At 35.4% G+C, this 20,206-nt stretch overlaps 1 protein-coding gene across 4 annotated transcripts in view; it reads right to left on the reverse strand.

Moving 5' to 3' along the window:
* Positions 1-20,206, reverse strand: part of HBS1L (HBS1 like translational GTPase) — an 82,720-nt gene that overhangs the window by 54,664 nt on the left and 7,850 nt on the right. Inside the window, exons 3-5 of one of the 4 annotated variants that reach the window (XM_087444135.1) lie at positions 16,618-16,746; positions 13,360-13,554; positions 7,989-9,246 (exon numbers count right to left, since the gene is read on the reverse strand). In XM_087444135.1, coding sequence (XP_087300261.1) covers positions 9,140-9,246; positions 13,360-13,554; positions 16,618-16,746 — 431 coding nt within the window. In that variant the 3' untranslated portion in view covers positions 7,989-9,139. Of the gene's footprint in view, positions 1-7,986; positions 9,247-9,937; positions 12,132-13,359; positions 13,555-16,617; positions 16,747-20,206 lie in introns of those variants that run through there. The other 3 variants (XM_004422349.3, XM_004422347.3, XM_087444134.1) reach the window with 3 other exon arrangements.

Raw genomic sequence — 20,206 nt, forward strand, 5'->3', positions numbered from 1 at the left:
AATCAACCAATTTAAAAATAACTACGGTTAGTTTAAAACTAAGGAAATTCTGAGTATAAAATAAAATGAAAATGCTATAAATCCTGGCAATAAATAAATAACATACTAAAAATACCAGGAGAGAAAGGGAAAGAAGAGGTCAAGGATGAGAAAGTATAACTCTGAAAGACAGGACTCATTAAATAACTGTTTAAAGTTAGTAATTCAGTTAATAGAAGTTTAAACATATTATAAAGGTAAATACCTTACCTAAGAACTTAAAATATTAACAAAAATTATGAGAAATAAAGAGGAAGTGAAGTATGTTAATTTCTTCAAGATCTTTCATGAGAGATCAACGCATACTGTTTAAAGTTGGCAAATTGAAAAAAAAGTTGAAGTATGTTATTACATTATAAACTACAAAATTTCCAAGTTATCAAAGGGTATATACAAAGTCAAAACAAACACAGACCATATATCAAAATACATAAATACAAAAGACCACAATATATTTTCTATGTGACAGAAGGTGTTTTTCCCATAAATGGGAAAAAACCATCTATTCAAACAGTCTCTGCCAAACTCAACTACACACAAATACAGGAAACATGACTACACCAAAGTGACTCAAAACATTGAGGACAAAAGGATGGACAAATAAAACTTAGAGAAAGCAGCAATCACGATATTAATGTTAAACAAACTGAATTTAGGGCAAAAGACATAAAATGAGCCAAAAAGGAACTTTACATTAATGAAAAATTCAAATCCACATAAAGATCAGGTATCTTTACATATCAAAATGTACAGGGTAAAATCTCTAAGTAATAAAATGAAATAAAAATGCAAGGATATTATATTTTAACTTACCTCTATGCTTCTAACCAATAAAGAAAACAGAATATAAGGAAGAACACTGAACTCTACAACAATTTAAAAGTGACAAACATAAATATATCATATTTTGCATTCTTCAGGCCAGCATATACTTATGCTATTTCATGGTGAAATTTAATGTAAGTACCATAAAATGTGAAAACTGAAAAAAAAAAAATTAAAAAACTACATTGGACCACAAAGAAAAACTCAATAAACTTCAAAAAGTAAGGGAACAGACCACACTCTCTGATAACAGTACACTGAAACCAGTAACCATAACAAAAAAACAACAATCCCACAACAACCTGGAAATATTAAAACTCTGAGATTCTTGGCTTACAAAGGAAATCAATTAAACTGCGAATTATCCAGAAAATAACAGTAACTGTAATAGAACCCAGAAAATAAAAATAACTCTAAAGGAACCCATATGCCAGAGAAAATATAATTCATAGGAAAAATAAGAACTACGGAGACTTAATGTAAGAGAGAATGAGAATAATGCCTGTCAACTTCGAGGTAGTGGGAGAAAGGAGGACAGGGTGAAGTTACGATGCCAATCTAACAATTTACTTTTTAGAGACAGCGAGATCTGTGATGTGTGACAAAACGTTCCCTTCTGTTAAAACCAAATGGTGGATCCATGAGCGTCTGGGACATTATTTTCTACGTTTGAAACTTCATAAATTAAAATTAACTTTTAAGATAAAGAATTAAAAATGCATTTAAGTTAAATTAAATGTTCTACTCAGAAAAGTAGAAAATAAAAAATGGAAAACAGATTAGGTCATAAACAGATAAACTCGCAAACTAATGAATTAAAACCAGTAAAACTAATTATCAATCTAGGAGCCAATCTTTGGGGAAAAAAACAAATTTCAAGGTAATAAATCATGAGGAAAAAAAGCTGGCAGAGGGAAAAGTAGATGAACGAAAACAATATTTAAAACCAGAATGGAGATTTAACCATGGTACAGAAGAATCTAAAAGAATAATAAGAAAATGTTTGCTACAATGCTAAACAAATACATTTTGCCAACCTGGATGAAATGGATGGTTTTCTAAGAAAATTAAAACTTTCAAAACTGAAAATAGAATACTGAAAAAGATAAATCCGATCATGAAACAAATAACTTCAATGCTCTTTAAATTATTTAAAGAAAAACCCTCTATATTCCCTATAAAACCCTGACAAGGGAACCCAAAACCTGACAAGGAACACACATGACTGTAAATTAACTTTATAAATAGATGGAATAATGTTAAATAAAATATTAGCAAATAAAATCCATCATATTAAAAGAATAATCCGCCATGACCAATTAGGATCGTTCTAATATTACAAAACTAGAACAATATCAGAAAATCTATTAAAATAATAACGTAAGGGCCAGCCTGGTGGCGTAGCGGTTGGGTGCATGTGCTCCGCTGAGGCAGCCCAGGGTTCGGATCCTGGGCGCGCACCAACGCACCACTTGTTGGGCCACGCTGCGGCGGCGTCCCATATGGAGTGGAGGAGGGTGGGCTCAGATGTTGGCCCAGGGCCAATCTTCCTCAGCAAAAAGAGGAGGATTGGTAGATGTTAGCTCAAGGCTGATCTTCCTCACAAAAAAAATAAATTTATTTAAAAAATAAAAAATAAGAATGTAATGTATAATAGTGTAATGTCTAAAGCCTTTTGCATCTATGAAAACTGTATATTTTTTTCTCCAACAATCATTTGTGTGTGTGTGTGTGTGTGTGTGTGAGGGAGATTAGCCCTGAGCTAACATCTGTTGCCAATCTTCCTCTTTTTGCTAAGGAAGACTGGCCGTGGACTAACATCTGTACCCATCTTCCTCCACTTTATATTGGATGCCTGCCATAGCATGGCTTGATGAGCAGTGCGTAGGTCCGCACCCGGGATCCAAACTTGCGAACCCCAGGCCGCCGAAGCGGAGCATGCAAAGTTAACCACTACACCACTGGGCTGGCCCCCTCCAAAAATCTTTTGATAGCACTAAACATCCCAATAAAAATTACAACTGGATTTTTTTCAGTAACTTGACAAGCTGTTTCTAAAGCTCATGTGGGAACAAGAGCCACATGAGGTAACTCAGGAAAACTATGAAAAAGGAGAGAAAAAAACAAGATGGCCAACAAAATATTAAAAACCTAACAGTAATAAAAAGCTACAGTACTTAAAAATTTGATACTGGCATAAAACAAGACAACGAAATGGAATACTACAGAGTCCCAACACAGACAGACAGATGGATAGACAGAAATTTAGTTGTTGTCAAAGATGGCATTTCTAATGAGGTTAAAAAAGAAAAAGGATGTCTAAGTCAACAAAAGGTACTGTGAAAAATCCAGCTACCAAAAAGAGGAAAGCTGTTGAGGGGCCGGCCCCATAGCATAGTGGTTAAGTCCAGCGCACTCTACTTCAGCAGCCCGGCTTCACGGGTTCGGATCGGATCCCGGGCGCAGACCTACACCACTCGTCAAGCCATGCTGTGGTGGCAACCCACATACAAAATAGAGGAAGACTGGCACAGATGTTAGCTCAGAGCTAATCTTCCACAAGCAAAAAAAAGAGGAAGACTGGCAACAGATGTTAGCTCAGAGCAAATCTTCCTCAGCAATAAAAAGGAAAGACTTTGGCAGCAAAACTGGATTCCCACCTTACCCCTTAATAGTAGCTAAATCCAAGACTCAAATGTAAAAAAAAAACTATGAACCTGTCAAATATATTAGAAGAATAATTTTTTAAAAATTACCTTGTAGTGGTGCAGAACTTTCAAACAAAAACTCACAAAAGACCAATAAATTTGAATATATTAAAATTAACAATTTGTCTTCTAAAAATGACAGAGAATCAGAAAAAGTATTTTCCATGCATATAACAAAGGACTAATTTCCTTAGTATTTAAATATATAAATATAAATTAACTATATTAAATATACACACACATACATATACACACATATATATTCCTAAAAGTCATTATAAAAGATAACTAGCAGAAAAATAGGCAAAGATTAGAAATAGTTTCAAAAAAACAAAATACAAATAGATTTAAATATATGACAAAGCAGTCAGCCTCACTCATTAAAGACATAAACTGGGGGCCGGCCTGGTGGCGCAAGCGGTTCACCGGTTCGGATCCCGGGCGCGCACCAACGCACTGCTTGTTGAGCCATGCTGTGGTGGCATCCCATATAAAGTAGAGGAAGATGGGCATGGATGTTAGCTCAGCACCAGTCTTCCTCAGAAAAAAGAGGAGGACTGGCATCAGATGTTAGCTCAGGGCTCATCTTCCTCACAAAAAAAAAGACATAAATGGAAAAAATATTTTCCAATTATTAGGTTGGCTTAATACCAAAAAGAGTAATAACCACATCTGTGAGAATTTGAACAGAAACACTCATAAACTTGTGGGAAGGAAATCAGTACAACCTCTATCAAGGACAATTATGCAGTTTCTATCAAAAACTTTATATACTTCTTGGCCTAGAAATTCAACTTCTAGAAATGTAGGATGTTTATTTTGGGGTCATTATCGATAGCAACTGAAAACACTTAAAATGTTTAACAAAAGGGGCTGTTTAATGGACAATCACATTATGGAATTACACACAGCTTTTAAAAAGAATAAGATGGATCCCCATTTGCTAGTAAGGAAAGATCTGCAAAATGCTTGGGTAAGTGATACAGATATACAGGTATTATGGTATCCTCCCATTTGTGTAAAGCTATATATGTAAGTTCACGTATCTGTAATATGCAAGTTTCTAGAAGAATACAAAAGACACAATTTGTTTACAGCTTCCTCCAGGGTACAAGCCTGTGAGACTGTATTAAAAGATGCACTTTTTACCTTAAATCTTTTCCTACATTTACGTGCCAGACATATTCTAAGCTGCGGATACAGCAGTAAACATACAAAATCCCTGCATTCATAGAAATTACAGGGAGCGGGAGACAAGGAGCAGTGCAGTGGGGAGACATAATAAAGAAAACCAACTGTGTACACATACACAACATCGGATGATATAAATGCTGTGAAGGACAGCAAAGCAGGGCTCCAGGGGAAAGGGACTGTATGTATGGGGTGATGGTAGTAAAAAGAATACAGTGAGCATGGGTGTACATGAAGCTTCCGCTACCCTAGGATTGGGAGTAAAGTGATATATAAACTACTACAACCTGAAGAGTGATTAGCCAAGGGAGAAAGGGCTGGTGAGGGCACTACAGAAGCAGAAGAAATTCAGGTAGGTCTTCTTGGATGGGTTTAGGTAGAAGTACAAAAACAGAAACCAGTTCATAAAGGCTCTTATAAAATAACTTGAAGGGTTTAGACAAGGGAACAGAAAATTAAGAGCTATATTTTAGAAAAGTTACTCTGGTTATAGAGTAGAAAGTGTTTGGAGGCAAATAAACTGAAAAGTAAAGAAACCAGTTAAATGTTGCAGTAACTTTGCCCTAAGCTACCGGCCTCTAAGAGAAAAAGTAGCAATAAGGACTGAGAGTAGTGAGTCAGCCAAAGACGTGAAGACCGTCCTCAACATTTGCTAATTCGCCTACTCACTCAAATTTACTTCTAACCCCTTGCAGCACTTCTGCAGTCCCTTTCCGACCAGGTGCAGAGCAGCAAAAAACCTGAGTTGCCCAACATGCACATTCCCAGCCGAGGTCAAATAAGGTGACACTCTGCCTTCTTGTTTGAGCTCTCAGACTGTAAACAAGTGTCCTTTTCATGATCTATTTAGTGCCATGTTTTTCACATTGAGATTTTAGTTGATAATTTGGCTGTTTAAATCGGTCCCCAAGAGTAGTAGGGAAGCACTGTCTAATCTTCCTAAGCACAAGGTAGCTGTGATGTGCCTTACGAATAAAAGACGTGTGTTAGAGAAGCTTTGCTTGGGCATGAGTTATAGTGCTGTTGGTCATGAGTGCAACGTTAATGAATCAATAACATACAAATAACATATATTACATAAAGAGTCTTTAAACAGATACATAAAATAAGGTTATGTAGTGACTGGTTGACAAAAATATTGTGACCAGAGGCTCACAGGAACCTAACCCAGTATTTCCTGTAGGAGCAACGGTTCAGTATTTGCTAAGTCTATGTTCCCATATTTCATTGTGCTCGCTAATTTATGACTTTATGAAACACAACTACCACAAATATAACGACAATCAACTGTATATATACATACATACATTTACTTATTTGTAAAGCAGAAATACAGGACTGGTAATCAACTGTAAGAAGTAAATGAGGGAGAGAAAGTAACGATGATGCTACCTAGGTTTCTGGCTTAAGCAACTGCAAGATGGTGATACTACCAATAATGATAGGAAATAGAGATGGTGGCAGCTTGGATCAGGACGGCAAAGATGCCAGCTTTGGAGAGTGTAATGTTATGTGTGCCACACTGTAAGAAACATAATTATGTGTTTAAGTACCCATATGCCCTCTCCTCTGAGGGTAAGAATCACACCTCTGTTCGTCTTGGTATATATCTTACAACTAAAACGATGCTTTCTTTTAAGTCATATAATATAAACCAGGCATGTCAACATTAGAAATGAGCACTTGATCAATTCTTTCACCTCCCACTGCCATCTTGGCAATTACATTACCAATATTCACCATAACCTATATTTTAATAGTGTATCTATGTGAGTCCCAAAAAGTAAAAATATATAAAATTTTACCTTGTGAAAAGCAAGAATTCTAAATGACAAATATCTTAGAAATACTTCACAACCACGTAGTTTGTTTAATTTGTCTAAAGAAACATAAAGCAGTACTTTTAGCATAAATTATTAAAATACTATTCTGAAATATCAAGCTTATATAAAAAAATCCTAATGGATAAATTGTGGTATGTTTTCACATTTGAATTAAGAAAACCTCAGAATTATAATTTATTTCAATCTAGCTTTTACGAAATGTATATAAACACTCAAAATGTGACAAGTTTTTTATACCCTAAAAATTAAAATTACAATATACAACTGCATACACTGAGTTTTATATAGTTATTAAAAAAACTAGCAAAGAAATGCATATTAATCCCTCCTTGTCTAGCCAATATCATCTTTGTTTATAGAAAACAACTTCTCGGCTACTACAAAACTGATTTTATAACGAAATATATACTTGTGTGAACACAAAACAGAAAACCTGTTGATACACAGTTCCTCCTCAATATACAACTGTGTACCTGTTTACTTGCAATGGTCAACGTACAGATTCAGGGTAATTTATTTATTTATTTATTTTTCAGCAACAATCTTTAACTTTATTTATTTTTTTCCCCCCAAAGCCCCAGCAGATAGTTGTATGTCATAGCTGCACATCCTTCTAGTTGCTGTATGTGGGACGCGGCCTCAGCATGGCCGGAGAAGCGGTGCGTTGGTGCGTGCCCGGGATCCGAACCCGGCTGCCAGCAGCGGAGCGCGCGCACTTAACCGCTAAGCAATGGGGCCAGCCCAGATTCAGGGTAATTTAAAAGGTAAATAATCATCTAAGAATCTATTATTTTTCTCTTAACTGTGTTTATCTAACAGTGCTTCCTTTTACACACAAAGAAAAGCACTGGACTAGTTTTATCCTTAGTGTGACAATTAGGTGCATGACCTCCCACTGAATATTAACAATTAAATATAACACACTGGGAACAGTTATGACTACTTATGAGAAGAAAAAGGGTGCAAGAAAAGTTCAAGGAGGACTCAAAGCTAAAGGGAGGACAAGAGGTTAGAATGCCAGTTTAGGAAATAGGAAAAAGGTAAAACAAAAAAGAAAAGTTAAAGTGCTCTGCACAGAAGTGAAACCCTGGTTCTTTGCAATTAATGGTAAGATGAACCATAACCTAAAAAGCCAACCAAAGACTTCAGAATGCAAAAGGACAAAACTTCCATGATCTTTTCAAAAACAAAAAAAACACGAAGAATAAAAATCGTTATTTTAAATGTCTTTTGTATTTTATATCATTTAGAATGTAATTATATTATTTCTATTCCTGAAGTAAAATATTAATGCACTTAATCATAAGGCAAATAAAAATGGCTTTGTACTTCAAAATTGATATTTGAAGTGGAAAATAAACCAAAAACACTTAGCATACCTGAGCTATCAAGACAGCAGTCAGTCAACAAACAGCAGCTGTGCAGAATATGCACTTAGTGAGAGCAACCGTCGTCAGTAGGAGCGCATCCATGAACAAGCAGGCACTGGTCTCTACCAAGGGCCAATGGCAAGGATGGAAGGGGCGGGGTTTTTCTTGATTCCACCCTCTGAATCTCAGAATCTGTGGCACTTCCTTGGTCAATAGGGCAAGTGCATGTCATGTATATGCCTGACAGACCAGTAGACATGACAAGGGAAATAGGGAGACATTTAAAAATTGTTACCTTCCCTATCACCCTGGAATACAGAATTTTTCCCCCTAAAGAAACAAGCTCATAAATGGTAGTTACAATCCTAATCAACCAACAAAGGGAGACCTAGCTTACTTTACAAGATATACTATATATGGCTTAAACAGTGTTGTATTTCCACTTGAAAATTAGTTTGTTATAAAAGAAGGTAAAATAACAGTACCACTGTCCTACCTCAGTATGGGTTAAATAAGTATTTGTGAATTCATGTGCAAAGTGGACTGCTTGTGTGGCACTTAATCTATCAGGAATTATCATCAGTTCCAAACAAACTCTTAGAATACGATTCACTTCTAAGTTGGAGACTGCCTATTTATAAATCTATAAATCTATTTGATGAGTCATGTACTACTAGTTCAAAATTACTAAAATGTTTGATTAAGGTTCAAGACTAGAAAAACAACATCAGCAGTTCGGGTAATTCAAAGTTTAAAACTGATCCTAAACTATAACTTGTGATTTAAATGATCTCCTAAGCATCAGTATGATGTGCAACGAAATATGCAATTAAAAACAAAACCAGGGACCGGCCCCGTGGTGTAGTGGTTAAGTGCACGTGCTCCACTGCTGGTGGCCTGCGGTTCGGATCCCGGGCGCGCACTGAAGCACCGCTTGTCAAGCCACGCTGTGGCGGCGTCCCATATAAAGTGGAAGAAGATGGGCACAGATGTTAGCTCAGGGCCAGTCTTCCTCAGCAAAAAGAGGAAGATTGGCATGGATGTTAGCTCAGGGCTGATTTTCCTCACAAAATATAAATAAATAAATAAATAAATAGATAGATAGATAGATAAATAAATAAATAAATAAAATAAAATAAAATCAAAACAAAACCAGAAGACATCACAAGAAAGTGGTCAAGGAAATGACAACATAACGCTGGCTTAAGTTTTCCCACCAAGACACTGGATAAAAACATCGTACACAGCTAAAAATACTGGAATGCCATTCTGAAAATAAATAGAAACAAGAAATACAAAAAAAATTATCAATTGCATAGTGAAGTAGCTGCCAGAGAAAAATATGTCTTTACTGGGAAAAGGCTAGTTATTTTATTTTCATTAAGAAATAACATTTTAAATACTATTTTCTTTCCGCAAGAAATACTCCTAATATAACATCAGCATCTTCTTATACAAAAGACCATAATTCCTAATTAGTAATTTTCCCTGGTACTCCTGATTACTAGAAAATATGAATTATAAATTCAAGTTATAAGTCAGATGTTACTCTTAGCATTAGTAATTCCTTTCATTCTACTGATTTCTTTCTCTAAGGCAGTGGTTCTCAAGTAGAAGTAACACATTAGAATCACCTGGGGACCATTTTGAACATACATATTCCCAAGCGTCATCCCTCAGAGATTGATTCACCTTGTCTGGAGTGAAGCCACACTATCTGTGTTTTGAAAAAATTCCCCAGTGATTCTGATTGCGAGTAGAGAACCACTGCTTTAAGGGATGGATTATATAGTTATTCTACTGACTAGGAGAGCTCTTATTTGGTCTGCCATTGCTGAAAGTTTGTCATTGTATGTACACAGCTGTCAGTAGCAAAGAGGAAAACTCCACATTTCATTACTTACAGTAAAAAAAGTTTAAAAGATCTGATAAAATCATCTATTCAAAGAACTTACAACCATACTTGAAAACACTTTGCATAGATTTATTTTAAAGTATGCATTTAGGACAAATGATTTTGAAAATGTATAAAAATAATTTATATATTAATCCAACTTCAATATTTACATGGTCCCTTAAAGGATTTACATTTTATTATCGTCAAAAATGTATTTCAAAAACCTCCACAGTGTTTTTAAAAGTCAGGAATTTTAAGATTTTCTAATAGAAATATTTTAGTATTCACCTACAGAAAAATAATGAAACTGGGAATATCACTAATATTTTAAAATATAATATTGTCTCAGCTATGCTATATGCTACATATAAGAAAAATCTTTATCACTAAACTATAATAATACCAAGTGGAGGCATTTTCATTTAAGAACAAAGCACAAAAATATTTTATAAAAGAAAATGTCTCATTATAAAAACAAATTTGAATGCTTTAAACAAAAATATCTGAGATTTGATTTCATAGTATCAAGTTTCCATATGCACTTTGTAAACATACACCCATTATAGGTTATCAACTTAAATAAAGCCAGTTATCACTAAAAAAAGATATAGTAAAAAAAATTTCAGTACAAAAATATGTCACCTAAAGTTATCAACTGACTTAAGACAATTTTAATATAAAAATCACAACTTAAATCTCATACAGTAACACTATCAACACTTTAAATTAATTTAAAATAAAAAGCTCTACAGCAGCTATCAAGTTAACAAGTTTTCCTTTTGTTACTATTCTCTAGTAAAAGCTTTCTTTTGATGAGCTTTTACAATGTCGTCAGGGGAGGCTGATTTGAAATCAAATGGGGTTATTGCTATGAGAGGACGTATTTCTTTGTCCTTCACGTCTTGAACTTGTCTGCTATAGAGAAAAGCCTTATAGAGTTCAAGGGTGCGTCGCCTGCAGCTTCTCAATGGGTAACGAAGACACAGTGTTGAAGCAAAAGCTGAAGGTCTGGCAGCAAGGGCCTTGGTCCAAGAGACAGAAAAAGGTGGCTTCCTCGTCAGGAAGCCTTTACTGCTTCTCTTATTATCCTTAGTGGAATTGGAATTTTTCCCTAACTTCAAACTTAGAACTTTAGTTCCTGGTGTTGGAGCAACTGATTGGTCTGCTACAGGTTTTGGAACAAAACCTGGGGTTTTTATAAGGACGCTAAGATCAATATTTGAATCTAGCCCAGGTGACCTCATTTCAGATAAACTGAGCATAAAGGAATCTTTCTTAATCTGAGAGTTGTCTGTATCAATCGTTTCTGCAATCAAATCAGAAAGTGACAAATCCTCAAGGTCTTTTGTAGGAGAAGCTTTACGAAATGCCAAAGATGACAGAGATCCTGTTAATTCTGATATTCCAGTTGAAGACTGATACGGATTTGCTGGTTGTGACAGGGGAAAGGATCCCAAACTTAGATCTGTGAAACTGGCAGATGACTGGTTGCAAAGATCTGATAAAGGAAAGTATTGGCTTTGCTTGTTTTCTTTGTGTTCCTGAAACAGTTCAGCTAGGGATGGACTTTCACATTGGGAAAACTGCAAATTGTCATTTTTTAAAACGTAATTCTTGGCACTTTGTTCAACTAAAGAAACACTTCCAACTTCAGTCATTTTACTAGCATTTAAATTATCAAGAGCTGTATTTTCCAATGAGCTAGTTAAAAGCAAAGGATTATTTAAACTTCCTAAGCTTTTTTGTACTGGAATATTTTGCAAATCAGGTAGTGAATCATTCTGAATAAATAAAGAGTTATGAGGTACTGTCTTCTTTACCATTAAGGATTTTAAATCTGGTATTCCTTTGAATGCAGAATCATCTTTGGAAACACATTCAGATGCATGAGGTCTTAACAAATCAGCATCTAGACTCTTTGAAAGTGGACTTTCCAGACTATCTGTGGATGATAATCTGACTGACGGCTGACTTTTACAAGAATCTCTTGGCATATCATCAATTAGGTCAGCTAGCGACAGTTCTTTTGTTAACTTACATGATTCTAGTTTCTTTTCACTTTTAGGTCTGTCAAGTTTCTTTTTTTTATTGAGTAAATAGTGACTTGGTACAACTGAGGAATTATGATATAATCCATATTTTGCTACTGGGCCAGAAAAATCAAAGAGTTTGCTACTACAATCCAAATGGTGTGTGGATTGAGGACAAAGGTATTGAACATTATCAGATGAAACTTCAGAGGAAGATAATAAGACTCCTTACCTTCCAAGAGCCATTAATTTTCAGATGAATGGTTGACATATGCAGAAGACAGTCACAGCAACCAAAAAGAAACATGAAACGAGGCATTTAATTACTAAATGATATTTTCGATTATGACATGAGTAAAGTGATACTTGATCATTACTTAATAAAAAATGAACACTTTAAGGAACAATAATAAAGGAATTTTACCTCCCTTTAACCATCTAAAGTGACCTTCATACTTTGTTCACCGATATATACAAATGTAATACCAAGTTAGTCAATGTTCTAATTTTCACAAATTTCATAATGTGAGGTTTTAACATACTTATAGTCAGGATTGGCTCAAATTCAAATCATCTAAAAAAAACCAATGGAAAGAACTAGGTTCACCTTCCGTATTTTTACTGTATTAAAAACAAGTAAACAAATCACACCCCATAATTTCTACCATGATCTGAGATAAACTATTAATATAGATGATACATTACAGACTTATTCTCATATTGGTCAGTTAAAAGTGCATCCCCCCCCAAAATAAAAATTTTTTAAACAGAAAATAAAAACCACCTTTATTTCACTGTAACAGACTACATACATCTTTGCTGTGGCAAAAATTTAGTCCTCAGGTTACAAGAAATATCAACCCAGTTAACAAATCACCATGCTCCTACTGCCAGATATCATACCAATTAACACAAAGGTACCTCACTTCCCTTCTCATGTCAACTAATTCCAAATTTAACCCCAAATTCTATAAATTTAAAATTAAAGGTCTATGAAATGCAACAGTACTATAATTATGATATTTATGATACTTAAAACTAAACTATATTTACATCTGCTATAAGCACAGAGGGATTTTTTGACATTAATTATCTGGCTATTAATTTCCATGTCCTGAACCATTAGAGTTAAAAAACAACAAGAATAATTAAAAAGCTCCCCAAGCCACTAACAAGAAGCAAAAAGTGTCTTGTCTTGTTTTTATCTGATTTTATTTCCCCATATTCTGTTAGTTACGCAAACAAGCAGGAGAAAAAAAAACTGGCTTTACCAGAGGGAAAGGTAACACAGCACTCAGTTTAAAAATTCACAAACTAGAAAATGAATTGATAGTAATCAAGAGTTACTGTAACATGCAAAATGTTCTGCCCATTTTTCTTAACAGCTCAAGCAAATCAAAGCCTCTTTTAAAGCATTCACTTAAAACAACTAAAAGAGAACAAGTAAAAGCATACCTTTTGCCACCTTTCCTGTAGATATTGCTCTCTCACTCCTGACATTCAAATTCTGTATTTTATCTTGTTCCAGAACCACCGACAAAGCCTTCTGCACATCAAACTTGTTCTTCAGAATTGCTTCAATCAATGTGTCGTCTGGCACACCATCTCCAAGTATCTCTCTCATGTGATTGAGGCAGGAATAAAGACGAGCTAGAAGAGACAACAATAATTAAAAGCTACACTATATGGTGTCATGAAAGAAGCCTCGATCTTCAAAACTGAAAAAAGGATTTGAAACTATGGTAGCATGTTCGACTCTCCTTTTTCCTTGGCAAAAATTATTTATAATGATATTTTTATCTACAATATACCTATCTTCCCCTATCAGAGGAATAATTTCATTAATTAAAAAATCACTATAATAAATGTCTCCTAAATAATAATGACTAATGCTTGAAAAAAGTGTAACTTGTATACACTAATATCTATTTTCAGTCAATGATGATGATGTCTGCACTGACGATTTTTTGCATGTATAGAAAGGGAGGGATGGTATGGGAATATTTCCAACTTGTTAGTAAACCCCGTTAATCACTAAATATATTTCTTTCTTTTTTTGTGTGTGTGTGAGGAAGATCAGCCCTGAGCTAACATCCATGCTAATCCTCCTCTTTTTGCTGAGGAAGACCGGCTCTGAGCTAACATCTATTGCCAATGCTCCTCCTTTGTTTCCCCCAAAGCCCCAGTAGATAGTTATATGTCATAGTTACACATCCTTCTAGTTGCCGTATGTGGGAGGCGGCCTCAGCATGGCCAGAGAAGCGGTGCGTCAGTGCGCACCCAGGATCCGAACCCAGGCTGCCAGTAGCAGAGCAAGCGCACTTAACCACTAAGCCAGGGGGCCGGCCCCTAAATATATTTCTTAAATTTCTTAAATTACTACCTTCAATTTTCTTTCAGGCTAACTTCAGTTTTCCCCAGCCAACTAAATTCATCCTTAATAACTCTTTAAAAATGGGCAAGATAACCTTATATAAAAATGCCATAAAAATAAGGAAGTCCAGTAGTTTAAGAGAAGAATGGGCATTCATTTTAAAAATAAAAAATTTAAATCTGAAAGTATGATATCTCTAAGGATTTTTATTTTCTGATGACTACATTATTCTAAAAAGTAATTAGTAATAATATTCATTATTGATAGTAAATTCCATGAGAGCAGAGGCTTTATATCCCTAGACCCTAAAATAGTTAGTACCTGGTACCTAGAGGCCACTGAATAAAAATGGATGAATACATTCATTTACACCTGTATAGCACGTGACAATTTTCAAAATACTTTTATATATTTATATCTTTTGTAATCCTCACAATAACTCTATGACCCAGGTGTATCAGGCAAACCCTAATTCATAAAGCTAAGATGACTGAAAATCATGGCACCTTTAAGTGAGCAGTAATCAAAACAGAACGCAGGTGTTCTGTACTCCACGAAACCATTTCACAGAATGCACTTATATTGCATTTTACATGCTTACATGTTGAACAAGGAATCTATTGGCAATACCCTTCCTTAAAAAAAAATTATTTGATACTTTTTTCATTGCTCCCTTTTTTAATTATTAAAAATAAATTCCTCAAATATTGGGTAATTCTGCTTTGCTTGAGTCCAAGATAACTTTAGGCTAATAAGCTATACTTGGAAAATTATACCTATTTCATAAATACATGAATTACTGAAACTGGAACAGAATGTTTAATATAGCTAGCATCAGGGCCCCTTCTAATTAATTACAGCAACTATTTTATACACACACACAATGAGTAGAGAAATGGGGTCAGACCATCTTGGTTCGTACCCTTAATGCCACTTACTAGCTGGCGCAACCTCAGCCAAGTTACTTCTGTGTCTCATTTTCCTACCCTGTAAGATGAGGACAACTGGCCTCATAAGGTTCTTGTGAAGATTAAATACTTTAATACCTGAACAGCACTGAGAACAGTACCTGGAAAGCATTTAGTAAAGGTTAGCTACAATCATTATTATGGTTATCATGCAATTACTTAGGTACGTCAGGTGGGAACAGTTAACTTTCATTCTCAAACTCACCTCTGAATTTCATACCTCCTTAACCATTCTGAGGAAGAGCAGAAAAAGCACAAGACTTCTACTCTATTCCTATCCTCCCACCCCACAATGACAACTACAACACTTTCTTTAAACATACAATCAAATACTACTGAGTTTATACAGCAGCTCCTTTACAAACTTTTATCCAGATTGTCAAATGTATTTGCAGAGTTGATAAAGAAATTTTTTAAATCTGTATGTTTTCTCCTTTTCTGCTTTCTAATTTTGCATATTTGTGCTTTCTCTCCATTCTTCTTGATTTGGTTAGCAGCTGATACATATCTTACTGATTTATTCAAAGATCAGCTCTCAGATTCACACATTTCCCCTTTCTGTTTTCAAATTAACTATTATAAATTTTCAATTTAAAAACATTTATAGAACAAAGCCACACTCCAGAGAGAGAGCAAAATCGGCTCAGCCCTGCTCACTACCAACAGATGGCATTACTGTTATATGGCCACTTTAGTTCTGCCACATCGTTCACCAATCTATGACTTGATATGTTTGAAACAATGTCATGTTTGAAATTTATTTATAAAAGACCAAAGCCAAAATACAAATATCTTTGTTAAAATATTTAACAGAATTGAAAAGAAGCAAACTCAGAACCAATGTCATTACCATTTACGAGTTCTCTCTTGAAACTTAATTTACACAGATAAGCTCAATCAGGACTTGTATAGTGTTATTCTGGACTCACAACTTTTTTTTTTTAAAAACCTAGCCTTTTGGAACCTAACATTTTGCTAAGGAAATGAGCTTCTGTAATCTAATCATAAATTCTACATAGAGCTTATGAAACAATAAATATTGCTAAAAGAAAAAAATCACTGCAGCTTCTCTAAGAAGATGAGATAATGGGATAATTCAATCAAAAATTCAAGCTACTAAGTAACAGTCAATCAATTTCCAACCATACAGTTAACTATACACTCTTCACAAAATATACTTAATAAAATGTAAATTTTTCTTGAAGATATGATACTTTTGTACCCGTACTACCCACAATCACTATTATGAACAATTACTTGTTCATAATTTTCATAAAATTGGTATTCACTTGATAAAATTGGTAAATTCAAATATATTAATTATTAATCATGTTTGGATAAGAAACACAGATATACTACATTTTACTATACCTTGATCAACTCCACTTAGCTGATGGTTCAAAAGCGAATTGGAGGATTCTTTTAGGTCTTCATAATCATATTCTTCTACCGGCTCAACAACTGAAGGTTTGTCACGTCGTGAGTAAATAAACTGAGCAGCTAGAATACAAAATGATTGACGAATGTTATAGTACAACCATTTCCCACTAACTTTTTCTTTTTTCACAAAAGTTACAGTAAAAATGAAAGATTCTGACCTTCCACCTACAGCCATTTACCCACATTCTATAATAATGGATGAAAACAAAAACAAAGACAAAACATATCATACCCCAAATCCTGCTCAAATGTCCTTCCTATTCATTAGCCTCTTATAAGCATCTTCCTTCCTTTCCTCCTTCTCCAAATCCATTCCACTGAGCTTACTTTCTCCAGTTTTCAAAAGCTACCTTTCCTAATATCTCATCTTTGCCTACTACTCCATCTTCCCTGAAATTTTCTCTTTGTTGGTACAAATATTTCAAACTTCATATCAAACTTGCTTGTTTGCATAATTACACAGACTAGGTTAATTTTCACTTCCCAAGAATTGCTAATTTTGCCTGAACCCATGAGTCGACCAAAATCATAGGCCTTAACTTCTGAACAACTCATACTTTCAATCATACGCTAACACTGTACACTACTATCATATACCTAACCGACTTTCAGACAGCAGTCTGTGCTAGTCTGCAGTAGTGGCTCTGTCACCACTCAATACGTAATCGGGTATTGTATATTTCATTAAAAGGAGGAAAGACAAAATACCAAAGTGCCAATATATGCCTGAGTCTCATCTACGAAAACACACGTGGGCAAAGGAAAAAACCACCCACGCCCAAAGAAGTGTCAACTCTTCCACCTCAGGTAGAGAGCCACGGAACTCAACTCCTGACGACTGTGTTCAATCATGAAGGAAAAAAATTAAAGAACAAGTAAAGAAGGACAGAAATATCAATACAGTATTCTAAAGGCAAGGTGTCATTAGGGATTTTATACCATTTGGCTTTCTGGAAGAGCACATCAAATGTTAAGTCTATTGCTTTAGCATTCCCACATCTGACTGCTGTGCACATCTTCAGGAAGGCACTATCCATAAAAGTAAGGGAAACTAACTACATTCAAAGTTTAGAGATAATGCATATATAGACCATAGATAACACTATGGCTTATGTGTAACACCTGTACTCAGAAGGCCATGGCATAAGTGTTATCTACTCACAGTATAAATCAACCATAGCCTTACAGATTAGCAGGGAAGGCAAAGAAGAAAAACCTAATGACATTTTTTAAAAGCCAAATGAGTAGTACAGATAACAAGCACTGCAGAAGCACAGAAGATTCAGTGATTACTGAAGACTGGAGCAGTTACAATAAAGGGAGGAAGATGTCAGAAAAACTGAACAAGAGGTGCAAGACATCTTGGACAAGGAGAACAGAATAAGAGAAATACAGAGCCGTTGAGAGAATTCAATCTATTCTGCTATAATGCATGTGTCCTTAACACAAACTAGCTCATACCAAATGGTAAATAAGGGAATGATGAGGGTGTCCCATTCAAGTTGCTTTGGTTTATGAGACTGTTCCCCCAACACTTCAATGTTTTGCACAATAGCAGCAGGTACAAAGTCCAATAACACCAACCACAGAATATTATACTGTAATTACACTGCAATGCCAGATAGCCCCACATTCTTCCTCTTGGCTCAGTTTGGCCACGTGTCCTGTTTCTGCCTGCTTACTGCCTGGCTCTCCACGATCCATGAGCATCGGATCGTGCCTTTGCAACATTACTTGTTTGTTTCAACTCTTTCTTACACCTCCTTCTATCAAGCTTTCACTTTTTTTTTTAATGTAAAGTCCTATATTTACTGGAACATTTCTTTATTAGGAAGTTAATGTATCTTTTCAAATGCGCAAGCATTTTTATTAAGATGATTACTGCTTTTGCTAGTACTTTACAGGTTGAGCTGCAGAGATTATGTTATGTATATATTCCTATTTTTCCCCCTCTTGTGCAAAAATGTAACACTGCCATTATAAAGTCAGCATGGCTGAATAGTGAAAGAGACCCTGTTTCATAGATTCTCTAAGATGATCACTTTTTTCACATTAATATCTCAGAATGAGGGATGTGTCTTATAATCAAATGGCATCCTAGCCTTAGGTAATACTTAGACTGATAACCAATTTTTTTTAAGCAGTACATAAAATAATGATATGTCTTACAATCCGTGGCATCTTAGATTTAATGAAATGTGGTAGTACTAAAAAATGTAAACTGGGCCATTTTGTGCCTGGTGATTTACAAATTACTCTCCTTGCTGCAAAAAACTATTCTGTTTAGCCTAAAAGCAACAAATAAACTTCCCCCAACTTCCTCTCATAGCTCTAAACTGTGAGGAAAAACCTAAGACAAACAAAAATTAACTGAGGCAAGAAATCAGATACTTTCCTCAATAATTTTCACTTAGGAAATATAGACAGGGAAGAGGACGTTGTCATTGTCCAGACTTCTACTCTACCTCCTAGGAGCTATTTTTTCTGGGAGGGGTTTCCGATCCCCTAACCCACACACAAATCCAACTCAGAAACCCATACTGTGGCTATGGTTTCAGAAGTAATGATGGCTGGATTTGCCAGGAGTGGAGAGGGAAGGAAGGAGGGGAAATTCCCCAGGGAAAACAGCTACTGGGGGGGAAAAAGGGTCCAAATCTTTGAAGATGAAATGAGCGCCCAAAAGGCAACAAATACAATAAAAAGAGTGAGAGAAAAGCAATGGAGAGAAAATGCTATTCTTTTCTAAATATTTAAATCACAAACTTCGATGGTAATGCTTTCGGAAAAACTGGACACCCACAGAGACTTTCAAAATTTAAGGCATTTTGACAAACATAAAAGTTCAAAGAATTCACAACCTGACTCCCAAAACTGCCTAAAATTGTTTCCTTAAAATAAAAATCATGTGAGCACTCATTAAAAATACAGCTTTCTAGACTTCTTCCGCTGGAGATTCTGACTCAGTGGTGCTGGGATGGGGCAGGGAAGCTGTATTTTTAAAATTACTCCCAGTTGACTGGTATCATCAGAGAAAGTTAGGAAACACTGGCCTACATGTCTCCCCTTCCATCTGCCCCACCTATGGTCCACTTTATGTATTGGCATCAGTTACTTCCTAAAATACTACCCCCTTACTCAAAAACCTTCAGTAAGCTGACACTACACACCTACAATAAAAACTGCTTCCACAGTTTGGCACCTATTTCCCTTCCCAGCCCTCTTTCCCTGCTGCCACTGCGTTAACCATGTGGGTCTTCCCAAACACGCCTCACTACGAGGCCACTGCTCAAGCACTGTTGCTTCCTCTCTCTAGGATGCCATTCTTATTCCCAAATTCACCAGTCCCAATCCCATCTCCTTCCTGAAGCCTTCCCAGACTCCTTCAGGCAGGACTATTTCTTTACTCACCATATAGTTGTAGCATGTTGTGTGAACAGGACTTCTAGCAAGCTGCCATACACCAAACTAATTTATAAACTTATTAGCATGGGGTTTTTCTTACACGTTAACTGATGCTCAA

Source organism: Ceratotherium simum, chromosome 19, assembly GCF_057802395.1.
Source record: "Ceratotherium simum simum isolate JZ-2026a chromosome 19, ASM5780239v1, whole genome shotgun sequence".
Lineage (NCBI taxonomy): Eukaryota > Metazoa > Chordata > Mammalia > Perissodactyla > Rhinocerotidae > Ceratotherium > Ceratotherium simum.